The sequence below is a fragment of the Mustela nigripes genome, chromosome 4, assembly GCF_022355385.1.
Source record: "Mustela nigripes isolate SB6536 chromosome 4, MUSNIG.SB6536, whole genome shotgun sequence".
Taxonomy (NCBI): Eukaryota; Metazoa; Chordata; class Mammalia; order Carnivora; family Mustelidae; genus Mustela; species Mustela nigripes.
Window position 1 is genome coordinate 65,355,779 of NC_081560.1, and position 25,604 is coordinate 65,381,382.

The 25,604-nt window shown below is 39.2% G+C and overlaps 1 protein-coding gene across 14 annotated transcripts in view; it reads left to right on the forward strand.

Moving 5' to 3' along the window:
• Window positions 1-25,604, forward strand: part of ICA1 (islet cell autoantigen 1) — a 148,715-nt gene that overhangs the window by 23,567 nt on the left and 99,544 nt on the right. For all 14 annotated transcript variants that reach the window (XR_009403819.1, XM_059396783.1, XM_059396784.1 and 11 more), the window contains 3 exons: window positions 2,725-2,797; window positions 7,900-8,023; window positions 12,579-12,777. Coding sequence is in view for 13 of the 14 variants with exons in the window: in XM_059396783.1 (XP_059252766.1) it covers window positions 2,725-2,797; window positions 7,900-8,023; window positions 12,579-12,777 (396 nt within the window). In the remaining variant the exon portion in view is untranslated. The remainder of the gene's footprint in view (window positions 1-2,724; window positions 2,798-7,899; window positions 8,024-12,578; window positions 12,778-25,604) is intronic.

The window sequence follows — 25,604 nt, forward strand, 5'->3', positions numbered from 1 at the left end:
ATTAAAGCTGGCCTTCATAGGGATGTCCTAATGGAGATGGCTACACGGGAGAAGCATGGCACCAGGAGGCGTCTGTTCTGATTTTAGTGTTCTTCATATTGAACACTATTTGAAATGATTATATGGTGCATATGCTTTTCATGTCTTGTACCTTTATTTTTTCCTTTTTTTAAAAAAGATTTTATTTATATATTTATTTGACAGACAGAGATCACAAGTAGGCAGAGAGGAAGGCAGAGAGAGAGGGAGGGGGAAGCAGTTTCCCTGCTGAGCAGAGATCCCAACGCCGGGCTCGATCCCAGGACCCTGGGGTCATGACCTGAGTGAGCCGAAGGCAGAGGCTTTAACCCACTGAGCCACCCAGGCACCCCTATTTTTTCCTTTTTAACAGCGTAGCAAATATAGACATTATTCAGAAAGGAATTTAACACGTAATTATTACTTCATTACACACAATACAGTAATTTTTACTTATACTTCGGCTCTGGCAGCATTTTTCTAAGCCAACTATACTTTAATCAAAGTAGCCACTGTCCTAGGCACATCTCATCTAAAGCACTTAGCTGTGACTCAGAATGTTATATGAACGAGGTTTCGTGTTGATGTTTATAGAGAGCACATAAGTAAATGACATGCAAACCATTTTGATGTGTTCTTACCCTAAGTCATCCATAAAAGGCTAGCAAAACAAGCTTTCTGTGCCAAGTTATGATGGTCAGATTCTACTATAATCTGCTGGGAAGTTAATATAGAAACATTGCACTAATTTAACTCTGTGTCAAAACTTGTTAATAAAATCATTTTCTCAAAAACAGCTCTTAAGTGCAAAAAGAGACAAAGCTAACCAGTGATGACAGGCACGTCTTTTAGGAGGGGTCTTTTGGGAGTCGCTGGTCTGTGGTTTCTTAGTTTGGGTGTAGTTTCTGGAGTGTATGCAGTTGCAAAGCTGCAGAACAGAACATTCCAGAGGTGTGCATTTTATTGCCTTTCATTTACCCCTCAGTTTTTAAAAAAGAACAGTGGCAACAGAACAGCTCTTAAAAAAAAAAAAAAAAAGATTTTATTTATTTGAGAGAGAGAGAGAGCATGAGGGAGGGAAGGTTAGGAGAAGAAGCAGATTCCCCGCTGAACAAGGAGCCCAATGCGGTATTCGATCCTGGGACTCCAGGATCATGACCTGAGCCAAAGATCATGACCTGAGCTTAACCAACTGAGCCACCCAGGTGTCCAATAGAACAACTCCTGAACATAATTGTTGAACTCCCTCGCTCCTATCTTCATGAACTACTATGTGTTGGTGGTTTGTGAGCCAGAATCCTGATATAAACATTTTGCTAAGGAAGAAATTCAAACTGCTGTTTTGTTTTATGGTAAAGGTTTTTTATTTGTTTGTTTGTTTCTGTAGGGGACACAGAGTAATGAAATGAGATTTAGCAAAATTCATATTTTTACTGACCAAGTTTTATCGTATTAAGCATTTCTGAGAATGGTTTTTAACATTTTAAGCATATATGTGTGCATCTAATTTTTAGATAATTGGTCATATTTATTATGAAGCAGATCATCTGTTTTAACTCAAATAGAGAAGTACTTCATAATACAAAGACACAACTATTACATCACCATGGCCACCATAAGCTAAAAGAGAGAGAGGGAAAGGAGGGATAGCCTTACTCTGCCTCATTAGGTGGCTCTTCAGAGGCAGAATGTGTGCCAGGTTTTCTAACTGATACCAGCTGTGGTCTCTAGGTTCGTGGACAGAAGGTGGAGAAAGTGTGAAGTAGCTTTTGATCTTCTCCTGAGCTTATCTGGGTTTTGAAGTAAAGACCAGGACCACTGTTAGTTAAAATCTAGTTTGATTCTTCTCAGTCTAGCCCACCTGCTTTTCCCTTACTTTCTTCTGTTACAGTCTTGGCATTATAGTAAGTGTCTTCTCTGTGTATCTTAGGAAATCATTGGGAAAATAAGGAGTGATAAGGGCTGCTAGCTAAACTTCATTTTACCAGATGTCTTCTAAATGGAACATTCAACTGATTGATTTTTGTTTGCTCTTTATAGAGTTGTTTTAAAATTAAGATTTATATTTATTTGACAGATATAAAGAGAAAGGGAACACAAACACATGGGTGAGAGAGGGAAAAACAGGCTCCTCCCACTGAGCATGGAGCATGATCCCAGGACCCCAGAATCATGACCTGAGCCAAAGGCAGACACTTAATAACTGAGCCTCCCAGTTCTATAGGGATAACAATCCCTATAGAATTGTTTAAGCATGCCATAAAATGCATTAGGGTCACAAAGTAGGAAATGTCATGTTTTAAACATGATTCTTAATTGAGGGATCCCACATTTAAAAAAAGACAGCAAAATGGTAAAAGAAATAAATTATGAATGAATATTGGGTTTCTGGTTTACCAAGTCTTCTAATTGGGCCCTTCATTCAGGATTTCTGTTTTTCAGCTATTATTTCAGTAACTGGAGGAAATAAGTGTTCTGCAGATCTTAATTTAGATCACAGAAATGATCAATTCCAGTACCTATAGATTAATAGGAATGTATTTAAAGACTTTGGTCACATTTCCTGCACCGTACACCATATAACACCAAGCATACTTGGGCTCGTGATCTTATTGTTATTGGGCAAATTAAACACTCTGGTTATGTTCAGATAATTTTATTTCACTGCTGTTTTAACTTAGCATTTTGTTTGTATTTTTATTATAGCTATTTCACTCAATTCAGAGAACCTGTTTGGACTTGTCTAAAGCAATCGTACTCTATCAAAAGAGAATATGTTGTAAGTATGCCCTAAGTATGAATATTGATCAAATAAACAGTAAGAAACAGGATATTTTGCCTTAATGTATCATTCTGTATGTTTAGGAAGTAAGACAAGGAAATTACTATTTAAGAGTGCCTATCTTTTCTCTTTAATTGGTGGGAAGGAGGATCTCTAATAATTTTATCAGAAATCCTTTACATGCGTTGTTATCATTAAATGCAAGTTACTGTAACAAGAACTTTATATTGGGCTTCCTGTGGGTAAGTACGTGCAATTTATTTTCCTAATTATAGAAAAGTTTTCTCAGTTTAATGTGTGGATTTTCTAAAATTTGGGGTTGTTTTTATTTGATTGCCCTTAATCTCATATCTAGTTTTGTTCCTCTTAAAATGGAGAGAGAAAGCACATACAGGTAATTTATTAACTGTATTTTGTTGGCAGCTCTTCTTCATGAGTTTTTTTAAGTTAAAGATTGGATTATTGGGGAATAAGATTCTGCCTAAATTTATTACCAACAGTTGTCTCTGAAATACCAAATTGTGTGTTACTATGTTTTAAAATTTCCTTTTATAGATGATTTAATAGTATAATTTCTGTATTTCCAAGACTATAACATAAGTTTTCCTGTTTCTGACTGCTGTTAAACCTCTTTCCAATAATCACAAAGTAACAATTGGTAATCTTCCTTCATTAGTCTTTGTTAAGACTATTGTGGGGGAAGTGCAAAGTCCTAGGGCTTAAGGGCAGAATTTCATAAATTTTCTATGTTACTGATTACTAAGTCTTGGAGCTAAGACTTCTCCAGGGCTATAACACCATAGTCTTGAGTTCTGAGGAAATTAAGACACATGACACATATCCCTCCACCATTTCTCTGTCCCACATCTAGTCAGTCTTAAATGCTGGTCCATTTTGTCTCCTGAATAGCTTTCAGAGTCTCCATCCTCTCCATGTCTACTGTCACTACCATCACTCTTCTACTTGATTTGCTGTATCAGCTTCCTAAATGATCTCCCTGCCACCCCCAGCCCACTGTCTACCCCACAGAAAGCTTCCAATGATCTAAACTAGGACAAGTTAAGCAACAATAAGTAACAATAGTATCAGATTATAACCCATAAAGTAAAGTAAGCATCCATTAAATCAGTGTGGAAATAGACAAACAAGGGAGAAGAAATTCTTTCTTACAAAATAATTCTGGTTAATAAATCTAGAAAGAATGAGGAAACCATAAAATCTCCATGAGGCAAATGCCACAGTGAGATCTGTGGCAGGCAAGGTTCACAGTCTAATTATGAGAAATAAGACATACTCGAACTGAGGGACATTCTGCCCAATACCCAACCAGTACTCTTAAAAGGCATGAAGGTCATGAAAGTCAAGATAGGTTGAGAAACTGTCACAGATTAAGGAGACAAGGAATTTTGACAAGTTAACATCAGATCCTGGATTCGATCTTAGAATAAAAGTGGCATTAGTGAGAAAACTGATAAAATTCAAATAAGGTTATGTTTAAGAGTACAATACTAATGTTAATTTCCTAGTTTTGATAATTGGACCATGGTTATGTAAGATGCTAATGTTAGGGGAAGCTGAAGAAGAGTATACAGGAACTCTATCCTATTTACAGTTTTTCTATGAGCTTAAAACTATTGCAGAATAAAAAGCTTTAAAAAATGTACATTGGGGGGGACGCCTGGGTGGCTCAGTGTGTTAAGCCTCTGCCTTCGGTTCAGGTCATGATCTCAGGGTCCTGGGATCAAGCCCCACATCAGGCTTTCTGCTCAGCAGGGAGCCTGATTACCCCTCTCTCTCTTCCTGCCTCTCTGCCTACTTGTGATCTCTCTCTCTGTCAAATAAATAAATAAGATCTTTAAAAAAATGTACATTGGATCATGTTGCTTCTCTGCTGTAAACCTTCCAGTAGAACCTAAGGTGAGATCCAGACTTCCATACCACAGTCTATAAATTCCTAAATGATATGGCCCAGCTCATGTCTCCAGCCACTTTTGCCCTCACCCACCATGTCACCTGAGGCCTTTCGCACTCACTATTTCCTTTGTCTGGAATGTCACTGGCCTAATCATCTCATAAGTGGCCCCTTGTTGCCATTCAGAGCGCAGCTTAATGGTCACCTGCTCAGAGAGGCTTTTCCTGACCACTCAGCCCACTCAGCAGCTTCCCTTACTCCCCTTCTCTTATTACTCTATCTGGTATTTTTCTTTTTGTGTTTTGTGTTTATGATTATGGATTTTTTTCTGTCTTTTGTTGTGCAAATAAAAGCTCCATAAAAGCAGGGACTTTGTGTGTCTTGTCCATCTCTATATTCCCAGTGGCAATAATAGTGCCTAGTATATATTAGATCATCCATAAATCTGTGCTGAGTGAATTAATGCTGCCAAGCTAATTGGTTTTATTGTTCTTTGGTTCCCTTTCTAGGATACATCTGAAAATCGAATCAGCAGCTAAAAACGAATAGGATTTTTCTGTGTGTGTCTGAATTCTTAAGTCCCAGTTAAGTTAGACATTTTAAGTGGAAACTGGCAAATCATCTGATATGTGTACTGCACCTGAATTTAAACTTCTATAAATTAATTTCAGTATTTGAATTTTTAAGTGAACATTAAGGAACGAACCTCCCTTCTTGGAAAGTGACAGTCATCACTTAATGGCCCAAGCTGGATTCCACCTCTCTCTGAGCAACACTGCCAATTAATTAGAGTCCAGCTCTTAAAAGGAAACCTATTTCCTACCTCAAGTTTAATCCTCAAGTAATTAAAATAACAAAAAATAATTTTTCAAATGCTTCAACCTACTTAGGCTTATTAAGAGAAGAGTACTTTTCACCAACTCTGTAATCATGAATTGGTTTCTTCCTAGTCTTAAGCTAAATGTGTTCATTTGTATGTGACTTGAGACTTCAAGTTAAAAAAGGTGACAGTAGCCTTCAAGTTAAAAAGTTTAACTTCAAGTTTAAAAAGGTGAACAAAAATGTGAAATTGCTCTCCGTAGGGACATACTCATTGTGGAATTGAGTGAGTCCCATATTAGTTAATAGAAGTTACAGAAAATATTAAAAAACAACAAAACTTCTTATAATTATAGGAGTTTTTTTTTAAATCTATAGAGAATCATGGCATATATATCAAATAGGCATTTAAAGTAAAATAAAGTAGGATAGGAGGTGGTGGGGGAAAATAAAGTATATGAGGACAATAAGGCAAAAATTATAGTTAATTTACTTTAACAAGCACTTTACAGTGCCCTGAATAAGATTTTATGGTCAGCCCATAGTTAGATGAGGTCCCTGTCCTGAGATAGTTAGAGTCTCATGGATAGATAGACACATGACCAACAACGAACACCACTATTATCAGATGCCGAGAGGGCCCTACTGTCCCAGAGAAACAGGGATCAACTACTTCACAGCCTTGGAGCTTTGACTAGTGAACTTGATTCTTGAGGGACAGAGAGAAAGGAGGGCAGTCATTTATTTCTCAGGATGAATGAATTCCAAAAGGCTCATCCTCTGGAAAGTTTAGTGTGAACTATAGTCACAAATTAATAAGGAAGCAGTAGCAATTATTGGATTTGTGGTTCCTGGCTAAGGGTCTCCTTGGAGAGGTTATGTCAGGAATGGGATGCTTTCTGAAGGAATTCTGGATTGTTTATGAATAGAGACAAGAATCCTAGTAGCATTTAAAAAGCATTTTTAGAGAAACATGATATATAAATGCATAAATACAGAAGTGTGAAATAAGAATAGCGTTCAGAGTAAGTCCCTAGAAATGCTGGACTTGGAAAAGAAAGCATTTAGGAAGCTCAGTGTCACTCTTTGCTCAGCTGTTGGTGAATGTAGATTGGGGACCAGTGGCCGTGTAACAGCCCACTGTTCCACTGTTTGGAGACAAACATTTTTATAAACACATTTTTATAAATCAGCCCCAAGTGTAGAGAGAGTGTTTTGCTATTATAAATATTGATGCTATGATTATCTTTCCACATGCAGCTTTGTGTCCATTTTACTAATTTCTTGGAATGTACTCCTAACAGTAGAAGTGCACTGTTGAAAGATACATAGACTTCTGTAACATTTAAAGTTTATGGCCAAAAGACTCTGCAGAAAGCATGTACCTACCAGTCATTAGCTCACCAGCAGTGCCATCTCAGGTTGTCTTTAAAAATAAGGCCAAGAGGGGCACCTGGGTGGCTCAGTGGGTTAAGCCTCTGCCTTCAGCTCAGGTCATGACCTCGGTGTTCGGGGATTGAGCCCCATATCGGGCTCTCTGCTCAGCAGGGAGCCTGCTTCCTCCTCTCTCTCTGCCTGCCTCTCTACCTACTTGTGATCTCTGTCTGTCAAATAAATAAAATCTTTAAAAAAAAAAAAAAAAGGCCAAGATTAGGCATGACCAGTTCACTGTTCCAGCTCTGCATTTAAAAAAAAAAAAAAACCATAAAGCCATGGGGTACCTGGGAGGCTCGGTCAGTTAAGTATCCAACTCTTGATCTCAGCTCAGGTCTTGATCTCAGGGTCATGAGTTCAAGCTCCATGCTGGGTGTGATGCCTATTTAAAAAAAAAAAAAAAAGACCCACGAAGACATCAAGCTGATTACCCCCCACCCTCAATCCCCACTCCCACTTCCAACCAAAAACCCATCTCATGAATAAGGTATTGGAATTGCTTTATTGTCATGTGGAATGTAACTCAGAAAGCAGAGATCAAACAGTGAGAGAGCGAGAATAAGCAGAGAAGACTGCCTCTATGTCATAGGCAGCACAAAAGATTCCCACAGACAAACCCAACTTTTTTATTTCAGCTTGAAGCAGCACATCATTGACTTGCTTTTCAGTGCAGAGGTCATTTTCTGGTTCTGATTACAGGGCACCAAACACACTGACAGATGTGCTCAAGTGAATTTGATCTCTCCTTTTGTAAATGGAGGGGCAGCATGAAAGTTAAATGGTAGGAGGGGGGAGCTTACCTTGTAGCTTGCCACGTGGATTTAATTTCATCCCATCTTGGCCTCTGAAAGAGTGAGGACCTTGGGGTGTGTCTCTCTGCTCTGTAATAAAAATGCTCATTGTTCATGGCTCCATTTGGTTTTTTCTTCATCAGTCTTGTCTCAAGAAGAAAACGAACTGGGAAAATTTCTCCGATCCCAAGGCTTCCAAGATAAAACCAGAGCAGGAAAGATGATGCAAGCAACAGGAAAGGCCCTCTGCTTTTCTTCCCAGCAAAGGTGTGTGGCCTTCAGTGGGGCTCCCATTTGGGGGGAGGGGAGGTCAGCGGAGAATCTGGAATCCACCCAGCGATGGAGGGGACTCTCCAGTTGTTTACTAGAAGGCTCTGTCCTGAGACTGAGAAGCTGCTCTGTTCTCAGTTCTTAGCCTGTTCTTAACTCTCTGATTAAGATAACATGTATGATTTTTTTTTTCCTCCCAATAATTTGTGGTTTTTTTCCATATTTCTCCTGGTCTTTAGGGAGCATGTTATATGCCAATCACTGTGAGTGCTGCCTAGGCTTATGTTTGACCTTGAGCAGTGCTCATAGCAGTAAGTCTGGTCCCCTTCCAGCAGCTGATTAAAGCAGGAGCCTAATGAACCCAGGTGGAAGTGTTCCTTCTCTGCTCTCCATGGGCCAATTAACTTTGGAGAGGTGGTGTTCGTGATGCCCTGAACCATTCCACTCAGACGCTGGGCCAGCAACATCAGCAGCATCCCCTAGAAACTTATTAGAAATGCAGAATCTAGGCCCCATCCCACAACTGCTGAATCCAAATCTGCATCTTAATGAGATCCCCGGATGATTTTGATGCACATTTAAGTTTTAGAAGCTCGGGGAGAAAGGAAATTGTGGCATATGAGTGACATTCTTTTTTTTAAAAAAAACACTCTCATGACTCATTTTTATGGTTGGTGTAGAATAAGCAAGAGCCCCTGCATATAGTTGCATTTTGTGCCTGAGAAAAGTGACACTCTTCTATTCCTCCTCCCCCAATAACTAACAAGCCCAAAAATGTCACTCAGTCATATTGGGCAAGATTATACCTAAATAAGGCATTGTAGGTAGTTTCCAAAAATGTTCAGGCTACGAAAATTTCACTTACTCAAATTACTCAACATTTTCTTCTCGTAATTTCTCCTTCTTTCCTTCCCTGTGGGCCAAGAGCAGGCCATCAGCCTGTTACACACATGTTCCTATGAAATCCTGAGAAATGCAGAGTAGCAGGAAGAGACTGGCTGTGTCAGTTTCCCATGGTCCCACTCCTGGATGTGTTGGTTCTCCTAATAACATTTGGACCCCACTTTGTGGGCAGTGCCAACTTTTGTATTTGAAGAAAACCATTTCCAATAGTTCTGTGTCTATTTCCCAAGAAAAGTGTTGTTTATAATTTTTAATTGTACCTTTTGATCTGTAGTAGTTTTTCCTTGTAAAAATAATACTCACTGAGGAAAAAATTAGAATAGACAAATCAAAAGAAAATTAGAAAGCAATTAAAATTTTACTGATAGAAATGACCCACTTTTAACCCCTTGGTAGGTATTTTCTATGCATATGTACTTACCCCACCCTTGCCAAGATAACTGGTTCTCAGTCTTTCAAAGAGTCAATTCTTATATGTTAAAATGTGTAATTACCACTAATTTTAGTGGGAAAAATTCTTACACATACTCATATGCCAAAATGTATATGCGTTTGTGGGAAACAGAGCCAAATCCCCAGAAATCACTACTAGAGTCACCATTACTGATCAAATATGTTTTATCCTATGTCTCTCTAGTTACATGCTTTCAGAGTTGTATGCCAAATTATCTCCCAGAGAATACATAGAGGACCTTAAGTTTATAGAACCTAACCTTTAGTTACTAACAGAAACAGTAAAAGAAGTTAACAAAAACAATGCAAGTGATACTCCAAAGTATCACCACTATAAACTAGCAAAGTGCATCCTATCCATAATTTAATGCAGCTTGGAGAACTTTAAAATTTGGAAGGTGACCTCCTGCAAAATGGCTCTGGTTTCATATCACTCAGCTGCTGACCACGCACATGACATCCCAACCAGTCCTTTTAAACATAAAGAAGTAGAGGATGACATAAAGCTCTCATGAATTTCAATTTTCAGATCTTGAATGGTTGTAACTTCAGAAATACCAGAATATAATTTTAATATATATAGCATATAGCAAATATATATATATATAATATATAATAAAATATATTTTTAATATAAATAGCATCATGCCATGCAGTTTCTCTATAGCAGTGTTTACTGATTATTTAGCAAATTGATTTTTTGCTCAAATAACTAACACTTTTGCTATCTATGTACACTTTTTTTTTTTAATTTTATTTATTTATTTGACAGAGAGAGAGAGAGAGAGATCGAGATCAGAGGCAGAGGCAGAGAGGCCGGTGGGGGCTGGGGCAGGCTCCCCGCTGAGCAGAGAGCCCCATGCAGGGCTCGATCCTAGGACCCTGAGACCATGATCTGAGCCAAAGGCAGAGGCTCAACTGAGCCACCCAGGCACCCCCTACGAATACATTTTTAAAAACATCTATACCATAGTATTTTAGGGCATGCCACAGTGCATTTAGCTTGAGCCCTTCTATTAGGTCACTTTTGCATTTTCCTGCTAAAGGATAAATGTCTTTGGAGTCGACCTGCAGATACTTTATTAATTTTCCCCTCTGGGTAGATCTTCATCCATGAAAATGTGCACCAGTTTTTCACTGAAGCTTGATACTTCTGGTTTTTCAGTTTTTTCTTGGTCTAGATGCTCTCCCTGGTAGCAGCAGGGAACAGGTTTTCACCTTTCTAACCTTATATGAAGCAAGGTGCAGAAAAAAATGAGGTGATTTTATATGCTTTCTTCTTTTCTTCAAGATCTTAACATCTATCATCATGTCATTACGTTTTCAAAGGTTTCTAACTTTACAACAGTCAAAGAAATCGAGAGTTTTCTATTCACAAGACTCTTATTCAACCAGTTTAGGGAAATTGGTAAGATCCAAGGTAAGAGAAAGAGGAGTCCAGAAATGAACAGGATCCTTAGGGGGACAGCTGAGGCCTCTTTCTCTCTTTAAATAGAAGGTCCCCAGTTTTATAAACCTTCACACTGGCATTTGTTTTTACTGACTTATTTGATAGTCATTGCTACAACTGTGCATTCAGTTTGATGAAAAGTGAGTATTAAATTTAACCCAATGGTGATAAAGCACAAGCTTACTTTATGGCACCATAATGTGTCCGAAAACCCCCTGCAACACTTAGGTAGGATGATGTGATCAAACTGTTTTTAGAGAAATGCCAAGTGTTTAAAAGCAGTGCTTTACAGAAAAGAGGAAAGTGGGAGAAAATAGTAAATGGGTTTTTTTTTCCTTAAACAGTTTATTGCCCCCATCTATAATCTGACAGTGCTGCTGAAACTGCCAAGCACTGACTTCAGCTCACTAACATTACTAGTCTCTTCAGCTTCATAAGTTTGCCTTTAAATTAAAATGTAATTACTCATCTTATTTTCATTTTTTGAATCTATGTCCTGCAACCTCATGAAAACAACTGTATTTTAAGAGTGTAAGTCATATGACATTACTCATTTTGGGTAGGAGAGAGGCAGTATTTCCCTCTGCAAAATGAGTATTTCATCCACAGTTTGATATGCCTCAAACTTTTTTTTTTTTTTTTGATAAATAAATAATGGCATTTTACAGCTAATATAATAATTATTTTATTTCTATCTCTTTGCATAATACACATACATTTATGGTGTAGGATCCTCAAGTTTTGTTTCTCTGTAAGGATCAATCATCTAACCTATCTGAATGTGCCTAACATGTAGTTCTACAGTGCTTCTCTTCCTTTCTAGACCATTTAAACATGTTTCTGTTTGGGTCACCTGGTGGCCTCATCAGTTAAGGGTCTGACTGTTGATTTTGGCTTAGGTCATGGTCTCAGGGTCATGAGATTGAGCTCCACATCAGGTTCCACATTCAGCACAGAATCAGTTTAATTGCTCTACTTCCCTCTGTCCCTCCCCCTGCTCATGTACTCTCTCTCTCCCTCTATCTCTAAAATAGATAGGGGTGCCTAGGTGGCTCAGTGGGTTAAGCTGCTGCCTTTGGCTCAGGTCATGATCTCAGGGTCCTGGGATCGAGTCCCGCATCGGGCTCTCTGCTCAGCAGGGAGCCTGCTTCCCTCTCTCTTTCTCTGCCTGCCTCTCCGTCTACTTGTGATTTCTCTCTGTCAAATAAATAAATAAAATCTTAAAAAAAAAAAAGAGTCTAAAATAGATAGATAGATGAAATCTTTTTTAAAAATTGCTTCCGTTTGTGCTCCATTCTCTGTGACTGTTGGAGCAAGCAGGAGGTTGCCTTAGCATTTGGAGAGTAATCTAAAATGACCTAGTAGGGGAGATCCTAATCGTGCACCAATCCATCCCTCCTTAAAGGGCCAGGCTTCAGAGGAGCAAAGACAGGGATGCCAAGAACAGAAATGGGAAATGGTTATGTCTTGACCTTTCTCCATTAACACGGGGTTGGTACCAACTCCAGACACTCTTTGCTCAGGCATGTTGGAAATACTTCCCAGTGGTCCAGTTAAGTAACAGGGATCCGTACATGGCTAATTTGACTGACTCATCAGTTCATCCATTTCAATCAAATATTTCTGCAGCATTGTCTATATTTCAGGCACTGTTCTAGGCTCATGAGTTTAAGATAGGTAAACTGTCAAGGATGCACACTTCTGGCTTGCTTGGTTTCAAGATTGTGGCTTTATCCTCTTGTCTAGGTTGGCTTTGAGAAATCCTTTGTGTCGATTTCACCAAGAAGTGGAGACTTTTCGGCACCGGGCCATCTCAGACACTTGGCTGACGGTGAATCGCATGGAGCAGTGTCGGACTGAATACAGAGGGGCATTATTATGGATGAAGGATGTGTCACAGGAGCTTGATCCAGACCTCTACAAGCAAATGGAGAAGTTCAGGAAGGTAGGAGATTTTATGAAGGTTACCAAGAGGGGTACCTGCTGGAAGGTAATGAGGTGTGATTTGAATCCCTCTAGTGAAGAAGACATAACTCAAAAGCACCAAGGATGCAATTAATCATTGCCAGTGTCTTTTTATGTGACAGAATACCAATTAATGTGATCTATAATTCTCTAAGGGTAAGATAGAAGAGACAGCTGGAAATTGCTGGGATTTAGTAACTGGTTCTAATTGAAGTCAGATTTTCATATAATGTACACTTTTTTGTAACGTTGTCACTTCAAAATGCTTTTCCATGCATAACTAAAAATCAAGATTAGATCAAATGAAACTGCAAAGTGAGGACATGCTATTGGAGAAATCTTTTTTAATTGCTAATGAATTTTAAAATTAATAGAATAATACTCCTTTGTTTTGTGAAGTGGGTTGAGAAGTGGCAGGGTTTGGTTATGGGATTAACTAATGTTCCATCTGCAACAGACCTCTTCAGAAATTTGTCTGAAGAGAATAGTTAGCTGAGAAGGTGATATGCTCTTAAATTTCCTTGAAACAACTGGTGAGCAGCGGAAGAACAATGTTTCCTTGGTATTTTAATTATCCTGTATCTATTCAGCCATTTGGCTACTTGGCCATACGAGGATACACCACACCACTAGGTGGCAGTCATACACTGAGTATTTATGAAAATGCAGAGACTTGTATACAATCTTGGTAGTTCTTTGTTTGGTTGATTTGATGTATTTCAGGGTGTGAGAGAAGAAAAAAAAGCAAGCAAATGTCAGGTTTGACATAATATTATTTCAATTATCTTACTCATTTCAAATGACCCATTTGTAATTAGTGATGTTGCTTAAAATCCCTAGATTTCTTTGTAGGTATATCATGTGGAATTGTGAATGGGAAACCCTACTACTGATAGATGAAGCGTGTGGGATGGGGGGGAAGGAAGGACCTTCTGTTGCTTGAGAACTGGGTCACCAATTCCTGATGTACTATTAGATTGATACAAATACTTTTAAAAGCCAAATCTTAACTTCATTTGTAATTTGGAGTCCCTCTCTATGAAATCAGAGTTTATTTTATTTCTAATTATAAATAACCTTAATGTGGTAGCAGCATCTAACTTCTTGGCAAGGCAGATTTCTGAATTCATGAGAAATCTGAACTGAACAGTAAAGCTCACTCATTTTATAAAAGAGAAAATTAAGGCCCAGGCTTCATTAGAAATTTCCTGACTTTCTAATCAGGCCAGTAATTTGGTTTGTCTTTGACACTTTATTTGTGGGTTAGAGGAGGACGGAGTAGAGAAGTTAAAACAAAATAAAAAACCTTATCTGCAGAGAATAGTGCCCATCATTTTATATCTACTATCTCCTTTAATCACAGATTTAATTTTATAGGTGGAGAAAATGATACCTATGTTAACTAGCCCAAGGTCAGACAAGGAAATGAAGGTTAGAATCCTAGAAAATATGCATGATTTTTTCCTTAAGAGAAAAAGACTGACCTAAAATTGACATTTTCCTTGTAATACCAGTCCTTTGATTTATTCACTTAACAAACATTTATTTGAGCACCTTTTATGTACCATGTAATAAAAATAAAAATACAGGCACCTGGTTGGCAGCCAGTTAAGCCACCGACTGAGTTTTGGTTCAGGTCATGATATCATGGACCATGAGATGGAGCCCCAGGTTGACATTGGGTTCTGCACTCAGTGAGGAGTCTGCTTGAAGATTCTCTCCCTCTTCCACTCCCCTTGCCCTGTTTATGCTCACTCACTCTCTAAAAGAAATAACTCTTTAAAAAATTTGAAAATACGATTATTCTGGAAGGCTGGACAATATCACGTAGAATTGTGTTGATTTGGTTTTATTTTGGAGCATGGTTACTAGCTGTATAACGATGAATAAAAACCAAGCCCTTGGTCATTTGGTTTGAATGTTGAAATACTACCCACTCTTAAGTGTCATCAATCTGTTGATTTTGGAAAATATGGTTTAAAGGAATCCTTTGCCATGCAGAAGTAGCTGAGAGATGCCTTACTCTACAATCCCTTATGTGCTGGATTTAATTTAATAGCTGAACATGGTGTACTTTGAATTTAGGGAAAGAATTTGTTTTTAAGAAGTCTATATTCAGGGCTCCATCATCCTCTATATTAGGCAGGACTGTCGCTGAGGACAGGGACCAGATTCATCTCTTCACTTTCGTACCCCAGGGTCAGACTAGCACCTGGCCCAGGTTAGCATTCGTAGAGCATGCTCCGATTCCAGCCATGGAGTCTGAGGTCCCAGACCCACTGTTTCTCCAACAGTAGGGCATTCTGGCCCCACACAACTCACCTTGTGACGTTTTGGAATTGACCTAGGGTTTTACAGTTAAGAAAGAGTGTTATCAGTTTGTGACTTGCTGCTTTCTTGGGAATGAATTTCAATTGTGGAGTTTGCTGTTAGCTTGGAGTTTATAACATGAAATTTAACTGTGAGCAAGCTTGAGTGTTTTGTCCCAGCAGGATTCCATTTTGAACAGAGTCTCCATTCATCTCTCAGAAACGTGTTACCAGAAGGAATTTTTGTGTCCTCTGGGAGAGGGATCCGGCTGTGGGTGGCCCCTTAGGAGTCACTGTGGGAGCGAGAATCTCAGTCTCTGCAGAGCCAGCTGCCACCTTCATGGTTCAGCTGATGAAGCCGGAACTAAAGTAGTATTTTGCTATAAATTCAGTTCTTTGGGCTCACACTTTCTGAGGAGATAGATTTCTAATTCATCCTCACAGATATGATCCCATGGTTGCAGTCTTAAGTATGCATTCATTCATTTATTCATCCTCCCAACAAACGATATGGAAGCCCCACTGCGTGCTGGGCCCATGCACAAAGATACAGTAGCAAATAAGCAGGCATGATCCCTGCCTTCCTGTCCTGGGTCGTCAGTTGGGGATGGAGCAAGTAAATGTGATGCGGTAGGATGGATCGTTGTCTGAGGTGACACATGGTGTCACAGGAGCACCTAGGAGGGGCTTCCTTGAGGAAGTCACGTCTAAACAAGACAGGAAAAGATGAGTGGGAAGGACTTGGGTCGAGGGAGAACACACAGCAGAGCAGAGTTCCAGGCTGAGGGGGACACTTAGGCAGTGGCCTTTAGATGAAAGCAAACGGCACCTGGAAGGACCTGAAAGGTTTTTACAACCAGAGTACAAAAGCAGAGCAGGTGTGGGAATGGGGGGACCCGTACTATGGCAGCTGGACAGGTACGCAGGGCCAGACTAGAAGAGGCATCTCTGGGTGGGGGTTGGGGGAATGGAGGGTGTTGAGGCGGGAGGGAGCACCATCACCTTTCTGCTCTCACTCGCTCACCCAGAATGTAAGGTGGAGAAGGGACTGGGAGGACCCAAGCTGTTGGGAAGACATGGGGGAGATATGGGTGCCCCTGATTGAAGGGGCAAGCAGACCAGGGAAGGGTTCTGGTTCTGTTCTGCCCTCTCCCACATTCCGTAATCGCACCATTTAATTACACAGCTCTTCATTCTTCTTAGAAATGAACAGAATAGTATAAATAAATAGCAAGATCAAGTGTACTTTCCCTTCCAACCATTGCTTTTCTCATCATGTTTTCAAAGGGCTAAAAACTTTTAAAATAACACACAGTGAGCATGACCAAAATGATGAATGAAAAACTTAAAATTAAACAAAGCAAATAATCTGTTTTCATTCTGGCACCCTTTGAAGCACATGGGCCTGATGACAGATCTCTCAGCAGCAACACTAATAAGCATTTATTAAGTGCCTATATTTGGTGATGGAAATACAAAGAGGTGGAAAAGCTTGATCCCAGCCTTCTAGAAGGACCCTGCTAGTCATCTGTTCCTTGTCAAAATTACCGTGATAAACAAGACACCTGGAGAGTGTGGCCATATGTAGCTATTCTCTGAAAAACCAAATAATAGGAAATAGATGAATTTCAATGCACAGAGCTGGATGGCGTAGGAGCGGTTGGAAGCCCCCTCCTGACAGCGTGATTCACCCTAGGAGGGAAATGGACAGGAGACGACACCGTGAAGTATTTTACGAGCAGTTACAACGTGTGATATACGTGCCCTTTGAAGGCAGAGTAAAAGCGTATGATTTAAAAATAGAAGTCAGCTTCTTGTAGCAGATTACATCAGCTTAAGTTGTGAGCTCACAGAAGAGCTTTTGCAGCCTGATGCCCTTGAGAGAGTCCTCCTGTGGTCAATTAAATGTCTTGTTTTTCTTGAAAGTCAGAAATGGGATGGAAGGTAATTATTCTAAATGGAATAAAAGCTGCGTTAGGTGTAAGAAAATAGTTCTGAATCCTCTAAAGAGATAATATGGAAATGTATACGTGGGTATTTGTTATGAGTCGCAGTCCTCATAGACAAGGACAAGGGAACCAGCGTTTTAATGAGGGCCATTTATTAAATGGCTTAATCAAATCCTACAGCATTTGTCTAGGGTTTCATCACCATAATTCAAAAGGGTATCTAAAAGATATTGTAGGAAACAATAGGTATTGTAGGAATGATACACACTGGTATTCTTGGGCTTGTGTCTATTTAAAATAGTGTTAGATTTTGGAGAGCTGCTAATTCACTCTAAGTCCTGTTAGCAAGTAATATGTTAGTGTGAGATGGTTTCTTAATAAATGGTGGGGGCTTAATATGTGGGGCCTTATTTGGGTCATCAGTCAGGGGTGTTCCTGTGTCCCACTGAAGGTTTGGGTCTATAGAGCTTGGTCAAGGACTAGTAAACAGCAGTATTGATGTTAGAGGCTTTTTTTTTTTTTTTTTCCTGTGGACAAAGACTTGGGTTAATTAATTTGACAGTATCATTAATTACTGCTGAAATCATTGGTCTTTGTCAGAGGTCGAGCTCTTTTAGCAATTGAGGGCAGGTCCCATGGGAGCTGGAGACGCCAAGTAATGCAGGAATATCACTGCTCAGCCATCTCCTCATTCTGTGTTAAAAGCCTTTCCTTTTTTGCCTGAGCTATCCATCCAGCTTTCTGGCTTGCACGGGTGTTCTGCTTCAGTTCAGTGCCAAGGGCAGGGCTACGACCCCCCAGTAAGTTGTGATGAGTGAGCGTGGAGAATTTCAGGTTTGGGTCCACACAATAGACCAACCTATGAGCCTGTTTAATCAGTGCCTTGACTCCAGGACTCTGCTTTAATTCATACATAAAAGGGGAGGGCGTTTGACCCATTATCTTTTCTGTCTCTTCTAGGGCTGAAATCCTACACACTGGCTTGAGTTCTTTGATGAGTAAAAATTCCTTTTGTAAAGCTAACATACTCTTGAACCTATCTGTTTCATGACCCTCCATCTTCATTTCCTGGGTTTTTTTTTTTTTTTGGTGTGCTTGTTGTTCGTTTTGGTCATTTAACTAGGGAGCCTATTTTTTTGTGGTCTCCAAGAAGATCAAATCAAGTTGTTAACCTTCCCGCTGGGTGGCTTTTTCTTTACCTAAATGCTATAGGAAAGATATGCCATTCTCATATGGCACACGTGGGAAGGGAACAAATAATTATATCCCTGCTTTCATTTTTTAATTTCATGAGATGAGGATTTTGGGGGTCTATGTGTCTTTATTGATTTCCCCCTTGAACTCACTGAATGGTAAAAGTTAGTTTCAGGTTTAAGTCAAGACCATTTGGAAGAGCAGGCATGAAACAGATCACTTGCAGACCTCGTGACCAGCAGGCTACGGCTCCTGTTTGGAAACAGAAAGGAGCATGACTTCAGGGTTGGGGTGGTTCTATGCTCTGTCCCCAGCCCTACCTACACCCGCTGTGACAGCTGGGATAGGTCTAGTGAGCCTATGGTAATTTTCTCATTCACTAAAGGAGAAATAGGTACTAGCTGGTCACCAAGCTCTTTTCCAGTTGTAACATTATTCTTTCTCTAAATTGTTAAACTCTGGAATTCTTAAGCTTATCTGTAGAGAAGAATAGACACTGGAACAGAGCTAACCTGTCCTTTGTCATTGTAGGGTTTTCCTCCTCCTGCAGCTAAGTACTGGTCTTGTTGAGTCTGCTTGATCCTGTTGCTGTTGATGTAATCTCAGACTCTGGAAAAGAAGAATACTTCACTCATAATTCTTGGGTATAGGAGAGTGATATTTTTACAAAATGATTCTAATTATTGTTTTTTTTTTGTTTGTTTGTTTTGTTTTTTGTTTTTTAGATTTCATTTATTTGACAGATCAGAAATAGGCAGAGAGGCAGGCAGAAGGGGGAGGGGGAGAAGGCTCCCCTGCTGAGCAGAGCGCCCGATGCAGGTCTCCATTCCAGGACCCTGAGATCATGACTGAGCCACCCAGGTGTCCCCTAATTATCTTTTTTTTTTTTTAAGATTTTATTTATTTATTTGACAGAGATCACAAATAGATGGAGAGGCAGGCAGGGAGGGGGGGAGCAGGCTTCCCGCTGAGCAGAGAACCCGATGTGGGACTCGATCCCAGGACCCTGAGATCATGACCTGAACCAAAGGCAGTGGCTTAACCCACTGAGCCACCCAGGCGCCCCCCCCCCCAATTATCTTTTATGTAGATAATACTTTTGCAAGGGTTAGAAACCTAATGCACATGGGCCAGCCACCTGTTTTGGTAAGTGACGTTTTATTGTAACATGACCACATGCATTCACTTATATATTATCTCTGTCTGTCTCCATGATATCGTGGAGAGTTGTGTAATTACAACAGAGACTGATCTGCAAAGCCATGATATTTACTTTTTGCCTTTTTACAGAAAAGAGTTTGCTGGCCTCTGATTTATAGGCATTTCTAGTGTGTGCTAAAGTGAGGAAGTTTTAAGAATTTAAAAATGTTTCATTATGATAAAACATATACCATAAAATTTGCCATCTAGCCATTTTAAAGTATCCAGTTTAGTAGTATTAAGTATATGCACATTGTTGTACAACAGATCTCCTAAACTTTTTCATCTTGCAAAACCGAAACTGTGTACCCATTAAGCATCCACTCCCCATTTCCCTCTACTCAGCCTCTGGTAACTATTTTGCTACTCTCTGTTTTTATGAATTTGACTACTTTAGCAACCTAATATATGTGGAATCATGCAGTATATGTCTTTTTGTGACTACATAATGTCTTCACGGTTCATCCATGTTGTCTCATAGGGCAGGATGTCCTTCCTTTTCAAAGAATGATAATAATAATTTTAAGGAATAATAATTTAAGAAATAATATTTATGCTTATACCACCACATTTTATTTATTCATTCACCAACAGACACATTTAGGATACTTCCATCGCTTGGCTAGTGTGCATGTGCTACTTATGAACATGGGTGTGCAAATAACTGTAAGACCTTCCTTTGAACCCCGAATCCATAATGAACAAACATAATAGGCATCTTATAAATGTTTGTATTACTGAATGATATTTAATCCTGCCATTGAATAAAAACAACACTTATGCTATGGAAGTAAGCAGTCATTTGATTTTATCATCCTGGAAGATATTGTGTAAACATACTAATTCATAATTTATATTATCTAATTTCTGTTAGAATAGTAAATATTGCTCTATTAAAAAAAAAAAACCTGTATAATACCATAAAAGCAAATGTTTTGGTTTAAAATAGATTTTTCCATGGGGGAGTGGAAAGAACTATTTCTTTCTTGAGAGAGGTATCAAATCTTTGCATATGGCACTTCTCCAGTTGTTTGAGGAAAAAGCTTACTTAACTCTCAAGTTTCAGAGTAGACTCTGGACAAAAGTGTATTACTGAAGTGTGAACTGATCCCATCCAAGATAGTTTTCCTTTTGCCAAATTGTCTGGCTTTTCTTCCTAAGACTTATATGTATTGGATGACATGTGCAAACCTGGTTTCTAGAATTTTGTGGATGATAATATACAAAACATAAGAACTTCCTGAGTGGAACCAGCAGGTTCCAGATCAAAATTGCCACCATATAATGAGCCCATTTTATAACAAGGCCTTCTCGGTGCCTTCGCAGCTAGAATGTCTTAGATGGATTCATTATTTCCATGTTTCACCATGTTGTACTTTTGGCTGTAGGGTCAGAGGAGTGGCTGGGGCCCATGACACACGCTCCCTCCCTCCCCCCAGCCCGACCACAGACTATTCCATCTGCCTCTGTCTCCTTTTGGTAGCTTCTAAAGAAGGTGTCATTGTAGATTATGCTTAAATGGAAAATACTGTATTCAAGTAGTATGATATACTAGTTACTGTCTCTCTCATTTCTGTCTCCAAGTCTGCCCTATCTGTCTACCCCTCCAGATTACCCTCTTCCTTTTGGTTAACAGCTCAAATATCCTCTTTCAGCTAGTCCTCTTATTCCGTCTTGGCAAACTGGTTGCAAGTCTTACCATCTTCAAGAATTGAGTATGAAAAGACAGTTGTGCCCTCATGGGTTAGCTGAGCACTTTGGTTTTGAATGTTTATGCTTTAGGGATCCATTCCACTATGCTATTATTCTTATTTTATAAAATGGTGGTTTTACTTAGGTACACAAAATAGAGTGCGATTTTATTTAATTTCAAACAGAGGCAATATATCGGCTATCTCCTGAATGCTAATAACTTTACAGTACTGTAAGTTACTTTTATTAGAGTTAAAAATAATTTCCTTCAGATATGCTCTTCTTTATAACCAGACCTTTCAGTGCCGGGGTAGGGGGTGGCAAAATGATTTGATGATTGTCTGAATTGTCACTTTTACATCAGACTGGATTTTTAAATCGGCTATGGAGAATTAGTATTTCAGAAAGAAAACTACTAAATCACAATTGCTTTGAGAAAAACAGGTGTTCTGTGTTGTTTTGTCACCAAGGGATATTGAAAGGTTTTGAGTGGTACTTTTTAAATTATTGGGTTATTTTTTGAGAAACCCCCCCAAGAAAGTGTTTCTAACAAAATTTATCCAAGTAATACTGACTATGTGATGGAGTCACAGACTGTTAGGGTTTTACAGGTTCTCCTGTCGCTCAGTAAAACTCAGAATCTTCTTGCATCCAAGTCCTAAGCCGATCTGTACTTAGCGTTTGAACTATCACAAGAATGAGTTCATAGAAAACTAGTATTTCCATTCACAGTCCTGAGGTTAAAAAAAAAAAAAAAGACATGATTATACTTGATCTTCAGAAAACTGACATAATAGTAATCTCAGAGGGTGATTAGCCACAGAGGCCCACATGTTATCCAGCATATGACCTGGTCCATGGTAGCTCTCTTCACTAAAGCGTGCAGTTTCTCCACCAGTTTCATTTCTCGTGTCTCACAGTGACTTCACTTTGCCTCCTTTAGTGAATTTTTAGTGAACAGAAAACCTTGAACAAAAAGCAACTTTAATGTGTATGTGCTTCCCCTTCTAGCGTAACATTTTCAGGGCAATCCCAGGTATAATAGAAATATCCCAAGGGAAAAAATTCTGTTTCATATTCAACAGTTATCCCACACTTAATCATTACACAGGATGAATGAAATTCATATATGGGAGTCCTAAAATCTTACATTGGCCAATTTCACATGGACTCAGGGAGTCCTAAGAAGAAGCAGGCCCTTGAAAGGCCATTGGTTTAACTTTGACATGAGATTCCCACATGCATTAATCAGGCTTCTGTTGTTCCCATCAAATGAAATATGATTTTAGGGCTTGGTAACACTTCACAGTTGATTGGCTCTTTCTATCCAACTACCCGTCTATCTGTCCATCCATCTATTTAAATTCACTCCCCAGCTGTGATCCTGAGACAACCATTGTCATTTAGATGCTGATTCCTTACTGTGGTTCTTCTGGTGACTGCTGACGTTGGAATAAGGGATACTTCTCAAGATAGATTAATTACATAAACAAATTAAGGGATGGGTTTTTTTTTCCTGCTTTGTTCTTTTAAATAGCGACCCCTTCTCCCCCAGGCCTTCAGAGGTAGGACTCCGCATTCTTATAAGCAAACATAGTTCATGGGTATTAGTTCATGTTCTGAGAGAGGTCCAGGCTGAGAGATTTGGAAAATAACCCACATAGAGGGAAGAAGGGCCATATGAAAAGCCCATAGATTTAAAGCATGGGAAATAAATAAATTTATCAAATAGACAGGGAAGCTGAAAAGAAGCTAACAGAGTAAAATTTATTACATTTAGGGCCTTGTTCCCTTTCACTTTTTTTTTATCTTAAGGGGAAAAAGATACACGAGAACCTGGGAATAGTGATTGCTTCTTTGGCAGGGGACTAGGTTGGGGGATGGGAGGCGGGGGATGAGAATGAGGTTGGCGTTGTACTGTATGCCCTTTGGGTGCTTTTAAAGCTTGTGTCCTATGCATGTATTATCTTTCCAATTACATGTATAAAAATAATGAAAATTAATATTTGAGTGAGAATAAGTAAGATTTGATAGAAGGGAAAATACGGATAGAAAACTCTTAAGTTAATGAAAACAGATGAGAAACCAGGTTTCAAAAGTGATGTCACATGAGCAGCTGAATGAGGAGTTTGGAGGATGAAGTCATTTTCAAGAACCATCTTCAAGGAAGAGCCATGTGAGGTGGTAACGTCACTGAAGAGAAGAAGGATCAAAGGCAAATGCCTGAGGGAAACCCACCAAAATTGAGAAAGAGAAGAATGTTTCTTTTGAAAGCCTTTACTGTTCTAAGAGCAGAGTTATGCCTATCCTGAAGGGTTTGGGGCAAAGGTGAGAAAGTAAACAGATAGCTTTTCCCATCTCTTCTCAACTGCATCCCAGAAGGAAAAAGTTCTCTGATATGCATCAGTCAGAATGTAGAGAAAAATCCTCTCCCAAAAAAGAAAGGGGGAGCTGGGAGCTGTTTCAGAAGGAACAGTCTGCAGAGTTTGGACTCCACATTAGGTCCTTGGAGTTGGGTTGGAGCATCGTATAGGCTGGTATTTGGTCTCTCAACTTGGAGGTTTTCTGCTGGCTTGAATGATGTGTCCTGTGTTCACTGTCCACATCTAACTTTCACACATACTCCATATACTCAGACAAGATCTTGCTGGCACCACTGTATCTCTCTCAGCCCTTTTCTCTAAATCTAGCAGTTTCATTAGTTCCTTTTTATAGGTCACCTTCCAGGTTTTACAAATAAAAACAAAGCATACTTATGTGCCTGTGAGCACCAATTTTGTCTTTAAAACTTCTGGAGAAGTAATCTCCCTTGTCCTAAATTGATCTCTATCTGCTTTAGCTTCCTCATTTTTATTTTTTACTAGTTTATTTTTAATGCTCTTACCAGGGCCTCCTAATGCTCAAGTTTCAAAAGAAACTGAAATACATGCCGATTCTAAACCACGCGTCTTTTTGTGCACACATTATGGATTGGGGGCCCCTTAACTGAGTGTACCTGTCAAAATCAAATATGACTGGGAAGGCATAAGGGCTTCGTAGCTACCACGACTCCCAGAGACTGGAGACTGTACTCGGGTTCCACCAAGATTTTATCATGGTCACCATAAATCAGTGTTTTAACAAGTTGGAAGCATCTTTAAAGATTTCCATATCTTCCTCATCCAGTGTAGGCAAAACTTCCTTACCCTCCTTCCCCAAGCCCTGCCAGGAAAAGCCAATGATTTGTAAATTGAAGCTATGTCAGCTCAAGCTTTTATTGGTACTTATTATCTGAGTCTCCGTCTGCTTTTAATTTTAATTCTTTGCTGAGAGAACTAGCTTGGCCTTTTTTTTTTTTTTTTTTTAATTTTTGCACATCTTTCCACTTTAAAAAGCAATAGCTAAAAGTAGTGATGTGAGCCAGACAATGGTTTCCAAAGTTAGCCTCCCTCTTTCCTATCTTTAGTGTATTTTAGGTTTGGGGCAAACCTCTTGTTTTCAGTGTTGACCTACTTGCCTTTCTCTTCTCCTGTCATGTCCCCATTTCTCCCACCATCCTGCAGTTTCAGCAAATAAATCATGTAAGGAAAACAGACATTAAGAAATTGATGTTAGGAAAGAGGGTTTTGAAAACAAAATGAAGATTTGATCAACTTTTTCACCTATCCTTTGAGAAATGAAGAACGTATTTTCATAGAATGTTAAATATGAGTTGTGCAAAAGTCAAAATACTGCTCATTTTAAAGATATATTTTTCTAGTACAAAAGCACAGCAGATATTTAAGTTCTATGCTGAACAATATGATCAGTTTATTTATATGAGATAATTAACATATTTGAATTTTTTCCCAGCCGAGGGTTTTTCTTAGCATTCTGCCATATAGATAGATGTAGCAGCTACTTAAATATGTACACAATGCAGAATATTTCTGATTAAATATTTGTAAAATGCTCTTCAGTTTAAAAAGCTGTTTCATATTCATCACTTCATTAAAGCTACACAGCAGTCAGCGAGGGCATGAATTCTTCGTCCTGTTTCACAGCTAAGACTGAAAAGGCAAAGTCTGACTGACTTGCTCACAGCCACATACATGAATCAGGATTTGAACCGGAGTCCTCTGAATCCAAACTCAAGGCTCCTCCTACCATTTCTGCCTCAAGTTCTACCTAATCCAATAAATGGATCCCTTGTGTAGTGAAGTTGCTGTGGGAGAAAATGTTTTTTTTGTGGTGGAAGAGACCGGGCCACAATCTTCCAAAACATTCTACACCTTCTGTTCTCATTTTCTCTGACCTCAAAGGCCCATTTTACTTGTACTCTTCAAGAGTACTGGTATTTTTTTCTTTCTTCTCTCTAGGCCAGTTCATCAGTCTGTCTTCTGAACATCTAGTCACATTTCTACATTCAGCATTTTGCACTTTTCTTCTACCTTGCTCTCTGAGTGCCCTTTTGAGGTGGAATGGCTGGTGTTCAGGTGTCCTTA